The sequence below is a fragment of the Rhodnius prolixus genome, unplaced genomic scaffold (assembly GCF_049639745.1).
Source record: "Rhodnius prolixus isolate KJV_2025 unplaced genomic scaffold, Rpr scaffold_13, whole genome shotgun sequence".
Classification (NCBI taxonomy): Eukaryota; Metazoa; Arthropoda; class Insecta; order Hemiptera; family Reduviidae; genus Rhodnius; species Rhodnius prolixus.
The window spans coordinates 6,999,344-7,020,801 of NW_027411583.1; the positions used below are offsets into that span (position 1 = coordinate 6,999,344).

The following is a 21,458-nucleotide window of genomic DNA, read 5'->3' on the forward strand; positions in this document are numbered from 1 at the left end:
TCGCAAAAAACAGTATTTATTTATTTACAAATATTATTAACATAAACATAGCAAATTAAACCTAAAACAATAAATTAATCATAAAACTTTGAAGTTTTGCTGAGCAGTACATGTAGCTTATTAAGAAACAAACATTTTAATTTCATAGAGAGCTTAAAAGTGCCAAATTAATTTATTTTCTTTCTATCCAGTTCTGTTTCTACTTATGAGGATCAAAGTTATATTCAGGATACATTTAATAAAAATTAAAAAAATAATTTTTTTGTAAACAACAAATATATGAATTTATTTCATTTTTTAATTAATTACTTTTCAACTGTACAGAAACACAGAAAATGGTAAGGAATACATTTATTAAAAAAGTTTTAATAATCTAAACTATGAATTTTATATCCTATTTATTATTAATTAATTTGTATTAAAAAACACCGAATCACCCACTGTTATCACAGCTTTACATTATAAATCATTTATTGGTAAATAAAAAATAATAACTAAGTCAAATATCAAAGAATAAAAGAAATCATTTTTAAAACAGTAATAAAGACAAAATATATAACAAATATACGTATATTTAAAAACATAGGCACGTACCTAGGTCAAGAGTTGACAAACTTATTTCCTTACATCGTTCTTTCAAGAAGGACTAAAGTAGTAAGATTATTTTAGCAGCTTTTGCTTTAATGATATTTAAAGAAAAGCCTAGTTTATTAATTTTATTATTATTAAACGAAAACGAAATTATATTATATTGTAGGCACATTACACGTGACAAAAAATTAAAGCAAAAATATAATATCTAATGCAAAAGGGTTTATCTAATAGTAATAAATATAGAATGTATTGTAAAAATTCAAACTAATTTATTGTATGAAACGGTGGCTTCAAATCAGCGATGTACGGTTAGTCTAGGGACAAAGTGCAATAAGCAAAGAGAAAAGTTAGTATTTACGAATTCAAATCTTCAGGTCATAAGATTTTCTGCTTTGTCGCACGCCGTAGCAAAGTTATCTGCCCAAGAGTAAAGGAAGGTCTCTCCGAAATTTTACTTGTGTAGGACTGAGACATGGGGATGAGATTAAGACACTACCAGTAGTCCTAGAGATAAAATAAAATATATAGTTCATGTAGAAGAATGAGAAGTTTAAAATAAACTCATGGTACGGTTTGGAGATTTGGGTGTAAACAGCTGTAAACTGTACGGTGAAAATTAAGAATATATGTGGAACTCCGTTCCTGAAGATTCGAATAATGAACTGATGTTATGGCATCGTCGTTTGAGGCATATTAATTTTATAGATCTAAAGGAAGCTTTCAAGAAAGGTGTAATCAGGAGCATTGATCTTAAGAATACAAATAGCTCATCAGAATGTGACATTTGTCTTCAAGAAAAAATGATTCACTCAACATTTCCTAAACATTCAAATAAAGAAGTGGACGTTTTAGAAATCATTCATTCAGATTTATTTGGATCCGTACAAGGGGAATCTCATGGAAAATCTAAGTACATCGTCACCTTTACTGATGAAAATACAAGATGGACAGAAATTCAATTTCTTCGAAATAAAATGATTTATTGAAAGTCTTTAAGGAATTGGTAAATTTGATCAAAAATCAAAAGAATAAGAAAATAAAGTTTCTCCAAAGTGATAATGGAAAGGAATATGTTAACGACGACTTTGATGCGTTTTTAAAAGAACGCGGTATTAGAAGAAGACTCACAGTTCCGTACACACCGGAACAGAATGGGATATCTGTAAGGAAAAATAGAACACTTCCTAATGTTGCTAGATGTTTATTAATCCAGTCTATCCTTCCAGATAACTTTTGGGCTGAAGCTGTAAATACAGCAAATTACGTAACCAATAGATGTCCCACAAACAGTCTAAGTGGATTAACTCCGTATGTAGCTTGGTCAGAAACCTAACATTAAATATTTCAAGAGTTTTGGATGTCGTTCATATTGTTTAGATTCTGCACCTAGAATAAATAGCGGAATATTTTTAGGGTATTCAGAAGAGTCAAAAATATATAGGATATGGCTAACAAATGGGAAGATTATAATTTCCCGTGAAGTGAAATTTTGTAGAAGATTGTAAAATCTACAACTAAGAAAAAAGGTAGAGATTCAATATTTGAAGCCAATAATGAACATAGAAATTTAACAAAATTATCTGAACCTGAATTTAAAGATAGTCTTGGTTTGTGGGTAAAGTTGACAGAGTGGAGGTTGTGTGTAGAAGTGGAAGAGGTTGAGTTAGTTCTAACAAAGGAATTACTCACTTACGTTTAATTCTGATAGTTCTAATACAAATGAATGTAGTCTAGTGTAAGATAGTTATGTTATAAAGAATGTAATTTTGAAAATTGGGAGAGATCTGCCCTGAAATTGAAGGACTTTTTATTGTAATATGAATATTCGAATTTAAACACGTGAATTGAATTAGAATTCTTTCGTTCAGACACTTATCAAGCTGGTAAAAGAAATATTACTTTTTATAACAATTTATGACCGCTTCTTAATAAACATATGTATTTTCAATTCATAAATTGAACTACTATCACATTTAGTGAGACATGAATTACGTTTTGCTATTTAAACCACATACAGTTGAGAATTTAATTTAATTAATCTTATAATTAACGTAATTGTAAATATATTACATGAAACATTTATTAAAAGGCTGTTGAGCTCAGAACCTCATACAACAAAACTTTTATTTAAAAAAACTATTAAAGATCACAAATATCGCTGAATGCACTACAAATATGCTTTTAGTTTTGTGAAAAATGAGATTTACAAGTAATTTTGAGATATAAAAGAATGTATTATTATTTTTTTTTAAAACCAATATGAAGTATTTTTTTTTACGACGACAACGATTACTAATAAGTAGTATTATTTCCATTTAAAGTACCTTTACAGAAAATTCATTTAAAAAAAACACAAATTGGTCACACAAAGAATAATAACGGCGTAATAATTTTAGTTGTCCATCGTATAACAAGTTAATATTCAGTAATCTTTACTGACAAAGTGCGATTTATACGAGGTCTGGCTATTAAATAACGAAAAGGCGTCCTAGAATGGTAGGGCGGGAAACGAATGCAGCGTTGGATAGCTGGAAGTGTCTATTATTCCAGTATGAAAACACGTTTTTGTCGTTGTAGTAGTATTTTTTCTATAGAAGTTAGAAATGAACGTTTTAGAATTTGTTTCTCGTGCCGATAACAATGTGTGATGAAAAACACGAGCAACGGATCAATGTGAAATTTCTCGTTAAATTAAAAAAAAACTCGCGACTGAGTGCTATAAGTTGTTGAAAGCGGCCTGTGGTGAAAATTCTCTATCTCGTGCGCGTGCTTTCGAATGGTATAAACGGTTTTCTGAAGGCTGAGAGAGCCACCGAAGATAACCAACGTCCAGGTCGACCTGACTCTGTTTCAACTCCGTTTTTTTCGACATCAAACGGCATCGTGATGACTGAATGGGTTCTAGAGGGTCAAACTGTAAACCAAACTTACTATTTTAAAGTTTTGGCAACAATGCGAGAGCGAATTCGTAAGAAACGGCCGGAGTTGTGGCAAAACAAGTCGTGGATCTTGCACTAGGGGAACGCACCTGCGCATTACGCGCTAGAGGCACTCCAATGCTCGAACACGCGCCGTACTCGCCTGATTTAGCACCCTTTTGACTTTTTCCTGTTTCCGAAGATCAAATCTGCCTTAAAAGGAACCCGGTTCATGTTGATGGAAGTGGTGAAGCGAAAATCGGCGGAGCTCCTAAGTTGCTCTTACAAAAGAAGACTTCCAGCATTGCTTTGACCAATGGAAAAAACGAATGAAACGGTGTGTGACGAGGGGAGGGGAGTACATTGAAGGGGAGCATTCGATTGTAGAATAATTTTTAAAATAACTCTTTTTCATAAGCAGTCTCCTTATTTAATAGCCAGACCTCGAATTTTGTTAACTTTAAAAGACAAATTTAAGAAACAGTTAAGTAGAAATTGGGAAAAATTATTTTATGAATTACTTCTTTTTAAGACCAATTTTTATTATTTTTAATTATGGACGAAACTTTTATTATTCGCTCTTTCGCTTTTACAGGAGAGTGTAATATAGGCTTGAATTTATTTATTATAGAATGGATCACTATTTAAAGCATTTACACAAAGTTTATAACTGTATCTATGTTTGGCTAATTCTGCTTTAATTATGATTGCTGTAGTTTCTGTATCAATCAACAATTAAGTTGGGCTTCCTATGACTTTTTGCTATTGTCAAAAAAAAAGAAGAAAGTAGAAAACCTGTGCCCACTATCCCAAACTGGTCTTTTTTAATTTTTTTTTTTTTACAACAATTATTTATTTCATTGAATCTATGAGCACAACAAAGTATTCTATATTTAATTAGTTTTTCCTAGCCTCTAATTATCCTCAACACACCACAATATAAACTTGCCTTCATCACAATTACACAAATCAAACTTTCATTAGCCAACATCAGTCTTCCTAAATTAAAGTTCTGTAGAAAGAACTCTATCCGACATTTTAGAATATGACGCAGGTATTTTTGCAAATTACCTTTTATAGATTTTTTTTTTTTTGTTATGCAGTTGTAAAAATAATAATTATTGGTAATTATATTTACTGATGGCTCTATAATGACATAGATTTACATAATTTAATGCGAAAAAAAAATTTGCTGATCTAAATTAAAATAATATAAAAAATTCTCTTCAATAAAACATCTCTAAATATAAAAATAATCTCATTTTATATTAAAACAATATCTTTTATATATTAATATATCTTTTAATAAATTATTATAAATAAATAAATAATTATGGACTACAAAACTAATGGCGATGCTATGTGGTAGATGACAGTACTTCCATATCGTCACGACATGTGGGAATATACAAGGTGACACACGTATGCTCCCAGATATCCTGCGGATATTTTTCACCAGAGGACCAGCTATCATTTGATAGATCGTAACATTCTATGCCTGCAAAATATTGAGATAAATATAACATAATTTTGATTCATACATATACAGGGTGAACCAGTAAGTAATGTCCATAGGCCTACTGTGTGTAGTACATCTAAAGTGGAGTTCAATGACGTATTGGCCAACTTCATATTTTCCACTGTTCTTGAGTGACGCCACTTTAAATTTTTTTCTGAAAAAATTAATTTTTTTCCAATAAAAATGTTATTACTCAGAAAGTTTTAGTCCGAATTTGATTCTGATGACACGGTTAGAAAGACAGATAAATTTTATAAAAATTGATTCCATTTTGAAGCATAAGTTATTCTCCAAACAGCCTCAATCTTCCTCCGAATGCTGGAAAAATAATAGTAATCGAAATTTTTAAGAAAAATCATTTAGCCCGTACGTGATCATTATCCGACCTAGGTGCTGACACTTTTTATAAAAGTTTCCTTGTCTAATGAGCTTTCAAACGGTGAATCATTTTCCTGGATTCCTTTTATCTTCATATGAGAAAATTACGTTTGTTTTTGCAACAAAACAAGTTCACGAGCACACAACAGTGTTAGTTTATCAAGTTGTTTAATTCATTGAAAACTCTTTTAGATGGACCAGTCAAAAGTAGGCTGTCTTAAAATAAGGAAGCAGATTACCCAATCGTACTTCAAACATTTACTTCTGATCTCTCTGAAATATTTGAGAAAATGTTAGAAAATATTGAAATATGTTAGGAACCATGCAAGTCAATTTTATCTTACAGAAAGAAATTTCCGGGCAAATTTTAAGATCTTATGCTAATTTTTTGTTTGTATTTTTCAATTTTGTTAGGACATTATATTGCTGAGCCCTCTTTCCGTCTAATCATTTCTAATTTTAGTCAAGTTTCGATTAACTATCTAAAGCAAACAAAGAAGGTACCAGTAGCTGTGTCAAACATGTCGTCACTATGATATCCACCGATGAAATAGATCTTGTTATCCAATGCGACAATGCCTGCATGGTACCTGGGCGTCGGTACGGTTGTAATTCTAGTCCATCTGTCTAATGAAGGATCGTAACAGTCTATCGAATCTACCAGTACCTATTTGAACATTATTAAAATAACAGTAAAATGGTATTAATTTCGAACTGTTTGTAGTTCATTTCTATACATATATTTAAAAAAAAAAAAACTTTTGTTTGAAGTATACTCACTCTATTTCCAGTAAGTTCATCATCAAGCCATCCGCCACAAACATACAATCTACCTTTGTAACTAAGCATGGTATGATCAGCTCTAGGAGTCAACAGTGGAGATAAAAGTTCCCACCTGTCTTCGTCACCATCATATCTGTCTCAAAGAAATCATTCAAAAGATTTTATATGTAAAAAGACTACTATTAAGCTAGACGGTACTGAGACGCATATGAAAGTATAGTAAAGAAAGCAATTATATTTTCAGGCAGCGCTTAATGTCAAACTACTAATTAAATGTGGACGAGGGCGAAAGCACATACTTACAATTAACTTGGTTTTTTCCTAACAGATAAAAAGTAGCCAAACCGGGATTCAAACTGGGGATCTCCCAGTTATCAATCCTAGTTCATAACTACACCAAAGAGAGCATTTATCAGAGCAGAACTTACTATACTTTTAGCTCAATTTTTATTTAAGGAATAGAAAGATTTACCTTTTCATAGTGGAAAGAGCAATATCTCTGTCTAAACCGCCGGATACGTACAAATAACTATCTAGAGTAGCTGCAGCGTGCTGAGTACTGGCTCCCGGTAAGGGGCACATCTTTTCCCAACTGTCTGTAGATGGGTCGTATCTAAAATATAAAAATAAATTTAAATAAAAATAAATGGAAGCCACTTTTTTATAAATATATATCTTAGAAATATTGATAATAGTTACTAACCTTTCACATTCCGGCACAGGCCCGTCACCTTCTGAAACACCTCCAACAGCAAACAGAAAACCACCGACTACGTTCAATGAAAACCTACATCTCTCCCGTTGCATAGGCGCCATTGTTGCCCAAGAATCACGTATAGGTGAGTAACGGAAACCAAAAGGATGGATGTTTTCTTGAAGTGATTGATTGAAACAACCTCCCACCACGTACAGATCATTGTGCAGTACGGCTGTGCCAAAATTGCATTGTTCAACATGTGGTATAGAAGTAAGATGACGCCATTTACCAGTACTTGGTTGCATATAGGTGATTTCATTAGTAATGCCGCCTAATCCAAATCCACCAACCTATGAACATAAAAACAAAAGAATAAATAGATCAATAAATAAATTAAAAGTTTTAATTCATACATAACTAAATTCCATTCAAGGCAAACTTTTATTCAAGGATATAGTATTTGAAATAAATATTTTAATACTGTCAGGCAACTCTCAGTTCCGCCTTTATTCTTTAAGCAAAATTTGTCAGTGATCATTTTTAATGCTAATCACACAATATAATTACGAACTTTAAACAGATCTTTGATTCAAACAGATACAAACCCTCTTGAGATATTATTTTATCCGTCACTGCATGCTTTTTTTCTTTAATGCGGATGCGTTTCGGGATATTCATTGACCTTCAGAGTTTTGGACATAAAATATACTTCCACTATCTTGAAACACAAATTACGCCGCCTGACTATTACGTTCGATCTAGTATACGTACTTACCAGTAGTAAAACAATAATTATCTTATTTATAAATGTAACTTATAAGTTCGTATATTTTAAAGTTGGGAGACAGTCGTGATTTTACATATATCATATAATGTTGGACGGTAATGTGCCTAAAGGCTTTGTAAAGTTTACGTATCACAACAGAATGCTGGACTATAAAAGAATTAAATTAACAGTTTCAAAACTAAAAAATTAAGATACGTAAGCAAGTACAAAATAACTGAAACAATAATAAATAATCTCTCTAACCTTATGCACTTTCGTATGTATTTTTTGATGTAACACTGACAAAGTAGTTTTTTCGCTCACATATTTATTATTTCAATATAGTTTTTATGCAAAGTTCGTCTCGACAGTTTCGACCAAGGCACTTGAATTTTGCTTATATTCATATCTATTTTACTGTTGCGTTACAAACGGTTAAATAAATAAATACCTTGTTAAAGAGTATATGTAATGCTTTGCCAGAGCAGGTTACTCAAAATTGATATTTGTACTCGGCGCCACAATGATATATTAACCTCATATAAGCCATTACCCAGCCTATTCATAGAATCGATTTTTCAGTTTTGATAATTTCATTCATAAACTCAACAGTCACTGTTGCACAATTGCAAATTGCTGCACAATTGAATTATTTCAACCAGTTTGATGCACATTACAACCATAACACACCATGATGTAGTTCTTCCATTAATCAGCTGACAGATCATTGTTAGGTTTGTTACTGATGTTAGGCTATTCCTACCAACCAGCTGTAATTTATGCTTAATTTATTAACCATTTAATTATAAACATTTTCTTTACTAAAAAAAAAAAATTAAAATTTGTAAAATAATAATTTATATTTTTTAAAACAGATTGGTAACCATTAAATAATTTCTGTACTTCATAGATTTGAGTATTCGTGAAATTAATATTCAATAATACCATTCGTAAATAATTTTTCTTTCGTAATTTTGTGTAGATATTAACTTTTGCCTTGTTTTCATTAAACTACCGCAAACGTGCAACTTCTTAGAAACAAGGCGGTCGTTTACCAACTCAAAATAACCAGAAAAATTACTAACACTTGTGGTAATGCCGTTGAATGAGACAAGCAAAACGGATTATGTAAACCAATAATTTTTTTTCCTATGGCCCCTCTCGGTGAGTGGCTTCAGAAATTTGAGGGGCAATAAGCACATTTAAGATCACGTCACAAAGGAGATACGGAAAGAAGAAGAAAACATTCTTAAATAAAAACTCACCTTTACAATGGCCATTGTCATGCCTCTACTATTCACCAAGGACGGCGATGGCGGCGGAATGTACGAGTGCGGCCTCTGTGATGGAGGTAGTTGCTGAGGTTGTTGGGAGAACTGGATACTGGACTTTGACTCCAGTACTACTGGCCTTCTACCCAGACTTTGGCAGAATACTTCTCCGTATATAAGTCTTGCCAAAAGTGGATCATATGATTCCAATACGGTATCTACTTCCCATAAACTTACTTCAGCCACATGTATCTTTCTCAACAGACGAGATGTCCATATGCTACGACTGAAAACAAAATAAGAGAAAATAATAAGCAAAAAAATTGTAATATGACTTAATTTGCTAGTATTATCTGGAAAATGTAGTAAGGAACAAAGTTGATTCTGCCTTAACGATCCTGACAAAATTAATAATAAATAAATGAACAACAGATACATATATCACCCGTAATTATTGAAGAAATAGTTTCAAAAGTACATGAACATTTCTAGCTTACACTTGAAAAAATTTCGATTGTAAAATGAATGCGATCTAGCATTAATGTACAATGCAGTACGGGGATGGTTGCGGAGAGCAGTCTGGGAAAGAGACTAATCTGCAAACACTAATTTCCATATCACCTGGAATGAGCTGACGATGGAATGACCAGTGAAGAGATCGAGAGAAACTGAATTATGATTTTACCCTTATTTCACGATTATATTGCAATTTTCGAGTAACCTTATCACCCCTATCACGTACAACAAATGAAATTGTAAACCGCTTTGTAGAAATTCCATTTTGAAAGAAATGAAATAAAGTAATTTTATAAATAATAAAAAGAATTTTATGAATTTTTTTTCCCAGTCGTTGTTTTACTTCCTATGAATTAAAATAAGAGGAATTACTGGGATTATGTCAAATTTCCTGAGTATTGAGTAAAAACTGTTTTTATCAGTACTTTCTTAAAAATTTTTTACGTTTACGTGAAAACACTTTACCAGAAAAGTCTTATTACAGAGCTATGGGGACAGAAGTTAAGATTGTCTTCCCTCTAAAAACAAAAGAAAAATAATTGTGCTGAAATTTACTCACTTCATTACTATTACTTTAATGAAAAATAATTATGATGCCACCAAAATTTGGATTAAAAAGAACAAAAATCACACGACCGAAAAGTGCATCTTTTTAAGCTTCGTCTTTTTTGGATTTAAAAGTTTAAAGAAGACTTTTCATGCTTTTGAATTATAGTAAATAAAATGTAATAATAAAATTATGGTTCGCGCCTGGTTTCTGTGTAGAATAGCATTGAATGAGCTTGGAAAAAAAGAAAGAGGAAATAGAGTAATGCGTGTTAAAAGGACATAAATATTAACAATAAATGAAAAACAAGAAACCTTGACCCACATAACAATTTTCACGAGCTAAATGCACAAAAAAAAAAAAAAAAACCAGCAACGTAAATAATATTAAATTTAAGCTTTCAGACATAACAATATCATTTATTTGAAGGTTACGGTTAAGTGTCCTAAACTACATTACAGGTCTTTTCCTTATATGATAACACTTTAAAGTTTACAAATACTTATATATATATATATATATACATATAAAAATACTTGCATTTTTTAGTGTCACAAAGTTCTGCGTGTGTTTCTATTTATTTTTGGTAATTAAAAAAAATAAAAATAAAAAACAGTTTAATGAATACAGTTTTGCTTTCTAAATAATTATAATAATGACAAAGTGATTCCCAGTGTACATATAGTTTAGCGTCATGGAATCAGTGGAGCAAACAGTGTTTACCCTAGCAAACAATGGTGCATTTGGTGAAGGAGTTTGTTTAAAAGTAAAGCTAAAAGAAGAAACAAAACGAGGCTTACAGTTCGCTTCTGCGATAAAATTTGCTGAGATAACCTTACAACAAAATGGTAAAACAATGGTAATTCCAATAGTAATCAAACAACAATTAGCAAACATAAATCTAAATCTAATAATTAATGATAGTAAAATCTTTGGGATTGAAGTTTTCATGTATAAAACTGTGCTACCATTTTTAGAAGTTGACAGATTGAAATTATTTCCAAAAATGTTTTACGGAAAGGTTGATAAAAATTCAACAGAAGATATAATCATTTTAGAAGATTTATCAGAACAAAATTTTAAAATAACTAAAAATAAGTTATTCTTTGACTATGAACATTTAGTGCTGGCTATTAAAAATTTAGCAAAATTTCACGCATTTTCCTACATTAAAAAGAAACAGGACCTACTGAAATTCTATACTATTGTTGGAAATTTAACTGAATCCAAATTTTACACAGAAAATGAACGATTGAAACGATTTTTCTCTTTATCATGCATTCGAAGTATGAATCTATTGATTGCCCAGGAGAATGATAATCACGTTTTAAATGTGATCAAACAGAAATTTTTAAACATTAAAGAATTCGTGAGGTCATTGTTAAAACCAGAGGAACCATTTGCTGTAATTTGTCATGGTGATTTTTGTGGCTTTAATATGCTATATAAATATAATGAAAATGGTAATCCAATTGATGTGAAATTTTTCGATTTACAAAATGCAATCTACACAAATCCAGCTACAGAACTATCATTTTTTCTTTATTTAAACACAACGTCTAGAATGAGATGTGAATATTGGTATGAATTTCTTGAGATCTATTGGTCTATAATATCTAATATAGTTCCTAGCCTGGATTTCACTTATAATCAATTTCTAGCACATTTCTCAAAACGTGCTATTTACGGGCTAATACCATCTTCCTTTTTTATCCCGATAATCAGAGAAAAAGTTACACCATTTCGTGAAAGCTATTATGATACTCCTGATGTTCGAGATGAGAAAATTTTAAACATGGGCAATCAGGAAACTTGTACCATATTGTTAGAAATCACGAGACATATGTTTGAAAATAGATATTTTCATAAATTTCTTGAAATTGGTGAATCCAGTATTTAGAATGGTTATTTATTTAGTGTTAATCACTTTTTGAAATTATGTATACAAAAAAGTAAACATATTTAAAACTATGGTGTATGAACAAACAAAAATAAAAACATGCTTTCAAATATAACAAGCAGATTTTTCTAGCTTTTCTCTATTTTCTTTATTTTTTTCTCTTTTCTACGGATTTCTTTTCAATTTGGGAGAGGGTGTGGTTAAGGCTTTCCTCTGTAGTACTTTTATTATTTATTGTACTTCCTTTACAGTTAGATAATAATAAAGAGAATCAAATCTGAAAATACATTCAGAGGTTTATGCGATGCGCTTATTTCCACAATTTTGCAGTACACCCTGAAATGAGATCGGCCAGAGGACTTCCAAAATGAACAATCGACTTCACTTGGTTGTATTTTTCAAACACCATTTCTGCAACACTTTCTAGGCAACCATGATTTGATGACTACACTTTTGTTGTACTGAGTTATAGTGATCGTTCTCCTAGGGATCAAGTAAGATTCACAAAATTCCCTGGATCTCAGTGAATCAAATTAAAAATAGTTTGGTTTAAACTGGAGCTACACATACGCTGAGGAGCATAACTGTGCCCTCCAGGGACTTGCTTTATTTTAGGTTACTTAATACTAAATTTATAATTAACTAATTTGAAGACTGATTGAGAGATTTATTTCTTTTTAATGTCCAACAGTAAATCATGATGTACTAAAATGAAATCCTCAATTCTTCAATAAGAAGTTACCACATTGATCCTACCAGTATTAAACAATCCTAGGATTAAAGTAAATAAATGAATTAATTTTTAAAAAAAATCGAACCTGTGATTATCAAGAGGTGCGTTTTGTAACCATCTCAATGTTATATCTAGTACTTCAACTTCTGGACAATCTACTGGAAAATCACAGGCTAACAAATGTTCCAATTGAGCTGGATGTAGGCGGGAAAATTCTGGACTACGAGAGAATTCAACCAAATGACTGCACATATATCGATAAACAACTGTCCTCAATTGTTTCAAGGAATATGTTTCAGAGATGGTTGCAATGTCCACACAATTATCCAAATCCAACTGCGACTGTAAATGATTTAAATAAAAATTAGTTTTAAATTTTAAATATGAATATATGAAACTATTAGAAATAAGATGTAAACAGAAAAAAGTATGCCGCAAAAGATTTAGTTTCACTTCTGTACGGAAAGAACCTGAATAGTGTGGAAGGGTAATGTCCATTCGTCGGTACATGATTTCGAAAGAACTTCCCGACATAACCAAAAGCGTAAGGAGATATGGATCACTTTAAGGTAAGCTGCTCTTCTGTGTTCGAGGTGTCGAGGAAATATGGCCAATCTTCGACAACAGTTCATCGTTATTAACATCACTGAAGATTACCAGGCAGTATAATGTAGTGGCTACTAGAAAGAGACAATCTAAGGTCTCAGTCTAATAAGATCTTACGACGACTCACATAATTACTTAGCTTATTGTAAGTATTAAATTTTATTTTATTTGCGTCCACATTTCTCAAAAGCACTTCCAGCCCACGAACCCCATTATGGACAATACTGTTAATCACCGGACTGTTTGCTGCAAGAGGAAGAGAAAATCTGTAGGCAGAGACCTAAATTCGTAGCCGGAATCCAGTGCACTAAACACTGAGATCTAATCCCTTCCCTAATTTATTGTTATTATAAACACTAATAGTAACAAAAGAAGTTGAAGATAGGTTTGTATTTTATTCTTATTTTTAAATCATTTAAGAAATTATTAAATAAATACTGGTAAGGTTTACTTTGAAGGTAAGTCCTTAATTGAAATTCAAAATTAATGTACTTAAAAAGCAGTATAAGTACGTATACCCGAAAAAAAAATTTTGAAAACAAGTCTTGACAAATGTCGAAGTATGAAAAAATCGCAAATAGCTGCTGCTTACACCTAATTTTTCTTGTAAGTACAATACTTTTCGCTTCCACTGAACAGAGTTTCACAATTAAATGGCAATTAGCGATTAAAAACTGTCCGGTATAAGAGTTGTATAAGGGTTTATAGTCAAAAACTGCACGAAAAAGAGTTTACGTTAAAAAACACCTAACTTTTACAAAAATGTTTTCTCTTAATCTACAAAAAAATAAAATTTTCAAATTTTCTTTTAGCTGCAGGGAAAATCCTCGCTTATAAGTGATTTTTTTTTTTTTTATGTCAAACAACCCAGATCAAGTAGATTTCGAGAAAAACGTTACTAGAACGTTCTACTTGGAATGGGATGAAAGTAAAATGGTGCTAAAATTTTGAATAGATTAGGAACACATGGTTTTCTTTTTTTTGTTATTGGCTGAAAACTGAGGCTTTAAGACTGGGTTCTTCCAATTAATTAAGCCAACAAACTTACCTGTAAATAATTTGAGCAGGCTTCTACTACAGCCACTAATTGTATGTGAGACGCAGCCGACAGGACATCTTGTACATTCGCCAGATTTAAAGCTAGCCTGGATGTATACGCATATTCTAGTAATAGTCGCATTCCAGCAGCTGTTACCCCGTTTAAACAGATTTCTGATTGCCTAGCTTCCAACATAGCATCCGTAAACATGGCTCTAAAGTAATCGCTACATGATGCCAATACAACTTTGTGCGCCTAAAAAACATACATCAAGAAAAATAATTTACAATGTAACAAAAATAGTTAACAATAAAACCAGAAGGATGGCCGTTAGAGAACAAATTTCTGGACCATAGAATTGAAAGGTGGGAACGACCACATCTTGCTTCAGTAGTAAGAGACAAGATAAAAGACTGGAACGATTCCTGGTTCCCTTAGGAATGCTCTCAAAAGAGGCTAATTATTTCAACCGTTTCTAAGAAACTTCTCCTTTTAAAAACAAGAACTTGTCCCTTATTTGGTCTCTAGGTGGAAAACTGTTACATACCAAAATGCTGTTTCATCGCAAACAGTCAAGATATGAGACTGACCTCTCGCCTCTAAAAACTGGACTCACCTACTGGTGAAACCCCCTCTATATAGATATTATATTATTTGTGCCTAAAATGGCTTGAGGAAGAGATTTAGTCGACACGGGAACCTCAGCCTAGACAAAGCCGAGATGCTTCGCCAATCACAGGCGATTCCACTGGGAATGACCTTAGCCTTGATTTAGCAGTGCCTTATACGATAAACTATATTTCAATTTTTTAGTTAAACTTTAGAATCATTCCTAAAACCAGGTGGACGTTTTATCCGATATTGGACTTTTGATATTTGCTTCTTTACATCTGTTACGAAGAAGCAAATAGAATAATACAATTTTATTTTGGTATTAAGGGCAGGTAATCTGGACACGAATCTAAACAGAAATATTAAACCGAGCGTTTTCGAGAAAGATAAGAAAGGGGATTTAATTACTTTTGCTAACAGCAAAGCAAAGTGAGTGTGGAGCACGACGAAGCGTCTGTCTTAAAATATTTTTAAATAGGAGCCATCTTTTTAATAACTAATTTTCAAATTTTAACGTGCCTTTTTATTAAGAAAATTTCTTCCTAGCAAAGGAACAAACTTAGAAAAACAACCACTATTTCGCGCTAGTAGTCCGCTGACTATTCTTTTTCCCCAATCGATACACCTCAGGAAGAAGAAGTCATGAAAAACGAAAATTTCTTTAAATAAAGAACACTTAAAATATTTAGTGAAACACTTACATGAAACGTTTGACCCTGTGCAATTAACGTTATGTCCAAGAGATGTCCTTTTGAACGAAGTACATTAAGTCCTGAAAGTATTGTGGCATTATGTGATGGTGATTCAAACGTAACCGTATTTAGCGGTCTACCCCGCTCAACAAGTATCCAATCTTTACCCCGCATTACTGTAAACAAAACAAAAAATGTATTATACATTAGAATTAAGCTCACCTACTCGTTTTAATGTCAATAATTATTTCATGGAGTGTTCACACCAGTATAACCAAAAATTAAAATCGATCCAATCCTATTTTTTTTTTTAAATTTTGTACTTGAACATTAAACAGAACAATTTTAACCAATCAAAATCCACGTTGTCAAGACTGCCAGTAGACCTTCCTACATAACAAAAATATTTAGCATATTCTATTTCAACACATTTCGACAATTAAGACTTCTACATCGACAGAATAATAATGTTACTTTAATTTTGTCTGAGAATACATTGTAGAGTAGAGCAATAGTTCTCAATCGTTTTAGACCTACGTTTTCGTAGGTTTCCATAGGAAATGGGTTTCCATAGGAAATGGGTTTCCATTTCTCGTTATTTTTCTTGAAACCTAAAAAAAATTTGTAGCAACCAACTAGAGTCAGTCACAAGGAACAAGACGTTGCAAATTGCTTTGTTTTAGTTACATGAATTTATTGATATCATATAAATAAAATGATAAATTCTATATAAAAAGAACACGTGTAAAATGTGCTTAATGTTTTCCTCAAATTCTGGAACATTTAATCGAACTAACAGCAATGTATAACTCTCATATCTTATGCAATCCTCCGTTAGTTCAGAAGTGCTAAGAAACACGATTTATTCTTTTCAATTTTTTCAATTCAGAATAAAACAAGTGTGATGGAACAATAATGTTTGCCTTTGGCGACTTTACATAACAATTTTACATTTCAACTATACAGCGCCCGCGGAGCACAAACGGAACAAACACTATACTATCTACAATAGTATTTTCTTTAACTTTTGTCTTGAGACTATAACAAATAAGAGAGGAAGAAGGCGGTCTCTTCTAAGATTATGCGATTCCTTTGGCGATTGTCGATTTTCCGCTAGATCAATTTTTTGTTCTATTCCAGTACAGTAGTACAATGAGTGTGCACAATCGGTGTCAATGGTGGCGCTTTTCTTTTGAAATGCCTTTTTTCTGTTTTGTTTTACGTAATTATAAATATCTATAGTTTATAAATATTTATAATTATAGTTATAAATAAAAAATTATAAAAAGGGGAATTTTTAAAAAATAAGATTAAATTATTATTATTAAAATTAACACTACGACTTTAATACAACTAAAATAAAAAGTTAACCAATTTTTTTAAGTACAATATATTTTCTGAAAAATTGCCTGAAATACGTATCTGCTAATCAGATAAATACAATTCTTTTATGGCAGAAGTTAGACTTACATACCATCTAATATAGAAAGGCAATTCAGGTTCATGTGTTGGCATTAAAAATTTCACTACAGGCACCAACATATTAATAGCAATGAAAAACAATAAAGATAATGGTAGAGCGTTTAATAGATTTTTCCAAGTTACCAGGTGCCTGAATCCTAAATTGTTTGAATTCATCACGCTCACATAGGTTTTCACTAAAGATTCATCTGGTATCTCATGATAACAACTATCACAATATCTAATTGAACAGGTACACGGCTGGCAGTGCTTCACGTTAACACCTTCACCAGAACCATCTTCAACTAAGGCACAAGAAGTTTTATTAGCCATCGCATTAGTTTTGATTGGTTCCCAAACAAATGATTGATGGCCACCAGTTCTGTCCGTATCATGTTTAATCAAATTTAATGGTCGTTGCATCATCTTGTTGTTGATGTTTTTATTTTTCTAATTTAATTTTTTATAAGTTCTGGCCATATTTTTTTTTTTTTTTGTTCAAAATTTGTAGTTTAATTTTTGGGATAAAAGTCATACATTCACAGACTCTTATTGTCACCACAAAAGCCAAAAATTTAATAAAAAAAAAATCACAGAATGAAATTAAATAAATTCCACAAGATTTAAAAACCACAAAAATAAATAACACATGATTTTAAGCCACATGGCACTGCCATATTAAAAAAAAAAAAAGGTATACTTTTAATGAAATACTTTGTTTAAAAATAAAAATTTTGTTAAAAATAATAATAAGAATACAAAATGTTTAAAAATTTAAATAAATATCCCGGAAAAACTGGATTAAAAGCACTTGGGCGAGTCACAGACAACGCTACCCATAACCAGACGACGGGTTTTAAGAATCTCCTAGAAATAGAAAAATCTAAGGGCCAGCAGCATCTGAATTCGAATCCGATGATTATGTGTGGCAATCCAATACACTAACCACTGAACTAATCTTTTCCCTGAAGGACCCTTTTTTCCTGATGTTAATAATCTTTTTTACCTTTAATTTTAAACGAGTATCAATTTATGAATAGAACTTGGTTATGCTATAATCCACCTACGTGGCTCCAGACAGGCGTAGCCTCCCTCTTAGGCTCCAAGGTTAAGCCAAACCAAAATATTTTTCGAATAGAAAGAAAACATTGCTTATATTTGTCTTCAAAAAAATAATAATAATAGTAAAAAATAAAAAATCAGCACACAATGGCGTTTGTTAAACTCATCCATTAAACTATTTTACAACTATTAACTACCCCAAAGAGTTTAATTCACTCCTGGTGATGGATGTAAGTCCAAAACCTGTGATGCTGTAACGGAGAAAATCAATCATCATGGACCTCACCCTATTTTTAAATTATACCACGATTATTCCCATTACTTTACTTCTTTTTACTATAAATTTTTACTTATAATATGCTGTATAAAAGAAGTAAAAACTATGTATTTATTTATTTGATTTATAGGACTCACGTCCTGTCTCAAATACAGTTGGGTACAGCATAAATTAATACAAATATATACAAGCATAAGCACAAATAACTGTGAGAAACACTTTGAATAAGGTCATTGAATTAAGTTTAAAAGAATGGTTCATGGTATTTTTAAGTTTTTGAAAATAAGTATAAAGATAAATAAAGCCGAAATAATTAAAGAAGTAATAAAATTCAAAACATAAATTAATCTTTTAACTTAATGACTCTTCTCTTAAAGTGAAACATTCACACAGATAAACAGAATGCAGTTTTCATTACAACTCTACTGCACTAAGTGAACACAAAAGGTAAACTGAAAGAAGCTCTGCCCTAAGTAAAAACTATATTACCTAATAATTAATTAAGTATGAAACCACTTATCTTATCTGAACTCGGATTAAAAGCAGTATTAGACATGTACAAAATTCAATTAAGACGTTGAGAAAAAAACTTATTAAACATGTTGTAAAAAATTATAATATTCTGTAGTATATTATTGCAAAACAATTAGAAATTATTGGCAGAGAAATGTCTGGGAATATAATTATGAATTTCCGTTCACATGTTTAGAGTTGTTCAATAATGAAGTAACTATTTTAATTTCACATTTATGAATTACGATAAAAGCTAATTTATTAAAAATGATAAAAAAATTAATTGCAGAGATTTTCTTTGAGATAATGAAAAATTTAAGAAAGCTATGGATATAATTTTGAGGAAAATAAAAATGTGATTGTCAAAATAACTCTAAAAGCCTGTCTTGTGAGCTCTCGAAAAATGTGAGAGTGAGTTTAAGTGACACTAAGTGTACACCCCCATTAATTACATTTTTTTTTTTAACAAAAATCTTATGGCCGAATCATCTGGTTATAATTTAAATCAATGACAATAATTGAATTTTCTGGATTACCTGTGATTAAGGTAAGCTAATTTTTTTTTTTTTTGCGCATCAACAGCTGAGGTCATTAGCGCCCGGAGCTTTTTCCAGTGCACTGCCGGCCTCCGGACAGTGTTCTCTCGTTACAGATAACACTGTCCATCACCGGATAGTGAGCTGTAAGAAGCTCCTAGGAAGAGAAAATCTAAGGGTCAGCTGCTGGATTCGAACCCGGGACCTCCGCGTGGGAGTCCAGTATGCTAACCTCATAGCTAATCCCTTCCCTGCTAACAATTTGTAAAACCTTAATACAATTAACCATTAAAAAAAAACCAGGCGGTAAGTAGTCACCATGTCCCTTTTCTTAAATTTTCTCCCTTCATTCCCAAGACAATGTTAGGGTTATAAAGGAATCATCATACTGATTAGTATAGGATGAGTGTTCATTAAATTTTATGGAATACGGGATATTAAGGGAAACTTACAAGGATCCAGCAGGAGTATTATTATGACTACTCCTATTCCTCCAACTACAGACCCTGCGAGTTTTGGCAGGTGACTACTAAAGGCCAGCATGCCATGTACTCAATCCAGGCCTTCTCTGATTGACAATATGGTCAAGAACACACTTTTTTTAGCGGTGCTGTTGGTAAAACTGTCCATTGCTCTCAATTCAGATGCAAATGCCAACTTGAATTACCCTTAACGATAACCTACTCTAAGCAGCAACTACATTAGCTGAGACAGCAAGTGTAGTGACTGAAATGTAAGAAGAAATCGAATTCTCTTTACCAAACTGATATGTTAATCTCTGAAGAACAAATAAAAATCCGAAATGGATCAGAATCAAAATAAAACTTGCGTGTTATGTGCTGTTGAGACTATTTCAGTTGTAATTAATAAATAAACTATAAAATCAGGAAGAATTAATGAAAATATAGTCTATTAAAAAAGAATATTGCATCCTTTATTTCTCACAATTTCACGACAGAATAAAAAAAATTAAAGAATCAGCATAAAAACTAGAACTAGTTACAGCAACCCACTTTATCTGAAGAACGTGTTTAAAATTTCATGCATTAATTAGTAAAGGTAAAAATGGAAATTATACCAGAGCGAATTGTTTCTGCCTTCAATGGTTAACAATTGCAAAAAAGCCATCTGAAGTGAAATTATACAACAAAGGTATTAATAAAACAAGAACCGACGCATACATAGAAAACTGTTTGTTTTAATGGTTGATATGAAATGGAAACAATCTAGTTAGAGATGTAACAAGCATGACGCTGAATGTTCATCAGAGTGTAACAATAGAAACGTGTTTAGAAAAGAGAAACTGATGCTAGTCCTATGTACAATGCTTTTAATTATTTATGAATAAGTCACGTATAATCTACTAGGCCAAAAGTTCTATTTTTGGAAAAATCCATTTTTTATGCGAATACAAAAAAAAAAAAAAATTAGAATAAAAAATCTAATTGATACAGTTATAATAATTAAATTTACTTCCAGGCTTGGTTCCCCTAAAATTAGGTGGAATGGATTCGCTTATTTAAGCTACATTTTCCTAAAGATCAATATTTTGGACTCACAAGACAAAAAAAAAAAGAATATTTTTGGTAAAAAATCAAATTCAAAGATTTGTCATAATCGTTAACCAAGTAAGAGAAAACCAAAATAATGGTTTACGAATTAAAAAGCATTAAAGGTTAAATTAAGAACTATTTTCTGAAAATTATGATCAATATAGTAAATAGAAAAATTAAATTTTCCCAAAGAATGAGAGAATTTCAAAATACCACTTCTAATTTAATAAAATAATTTACGCAATTATTTATTTTAAAAATATGTGGCAAAATTACAGGTATTGTCTTCTTTATTTTCTTTTGTTTTATTTTTTATCAAGCCCTGAGCTAATAACATCCGGAACAGTGTTGATTTTCAGATGATACAGACCGTGAAGGTTGGTCTAAATACGCATTCAGACACAAAAACCAACAATATTTCACATTTTTATTCTATTGCATATAATTTCCGTTTTTATTATTTCCATGTTTAGTTAAAGCAAAGT

The 21,458-nt window shown here is 31.5% G+C and overlaps 2 protein-coding genes across 6 annotated transcripts in view; one reads left to right on the forward strand and one right to left on the reverse strand.

The window, feature by feature from the left end:
* Nucleotides 1-21,458, reverse strand: part of LOC141448047 (kelch-like protein 22) — a 25,739-nt gene continuing 4,281 nt past the window's right edge. For all 5 annotated transcript variants that reach the window (XM_074116086.1, XM_074116087.1, XM_074116088.1 and 2 more), the window contains exons 3-11: nucleotides 15,581-15,747; nucleotides 14,277-14,522; nucleotides 12,708-12,964; nucleotides 8,921-9,212; nucleotides 6,896-7,239; nucleotides 6,665-6,805; nucleotides 6,190-6,325; nucleotides 5,914-6,076; nucleotides 1-5,010 (exon numbers count right to left, since the gene is read on the reverse strand). In XM_074116086.1, coding sequence (XP_073972187.1) covers nucleotides 4,871-5,010; nucleotides 5,914-6,076; nucleotides 6,190-6,325; nucleotides 6,665-6,805; nucleotides 6,896-7,239; nucleotides 8,921-9,212; nucleotides 12,708-12,964; nucleotides 14,277-14,522; nucleotides 15,581-15,745 — 1,884 coding nt within the window. In that variant the 5' untranslated portion in view covers nucleotides 15,746-15,747 and the 3' untranslated portion in view covers nucleotides 1-4,870. The remainder of the gene's footprint in view (nucleotides 5,011-5,913; nucleotides 6,077-6,189; nucleotides 6,326-6,664; nucleotides 6,806-6,895; nucleotides 7,240-8,920; nucleotides 9,213-12,707; nucleotides 12,965-14,276; nucleotides 14,523-15,580; nucleotides 15,748-21,458) is intronic.
* On the forward strand, nucleotides 10,517-12,232 carry LOC141448049 (uncharacterized). The gene has a single exon (XM_074116091.1). It carries the CDS (start codon nucleotides 10,684-10,686, stop codon nucleotides 11,887-11,889), a length of 1,206 nt encoding a protein of 401 aa, XP_073972192.1. The 5' UTR covers nucleotides 10,517-10,683; the 3' UTR covers nucleotides 11,890-12,232.

Excerpts from the sequence above, each read along its gene's own strand:
- LOC141448049 (XM_074116091.1), top strand. The coding sequence starts at position 10,684 with ATGGAATCAGTGGAGCAAACAGTGTTTACCCTAGCAAACAATGGTGCA.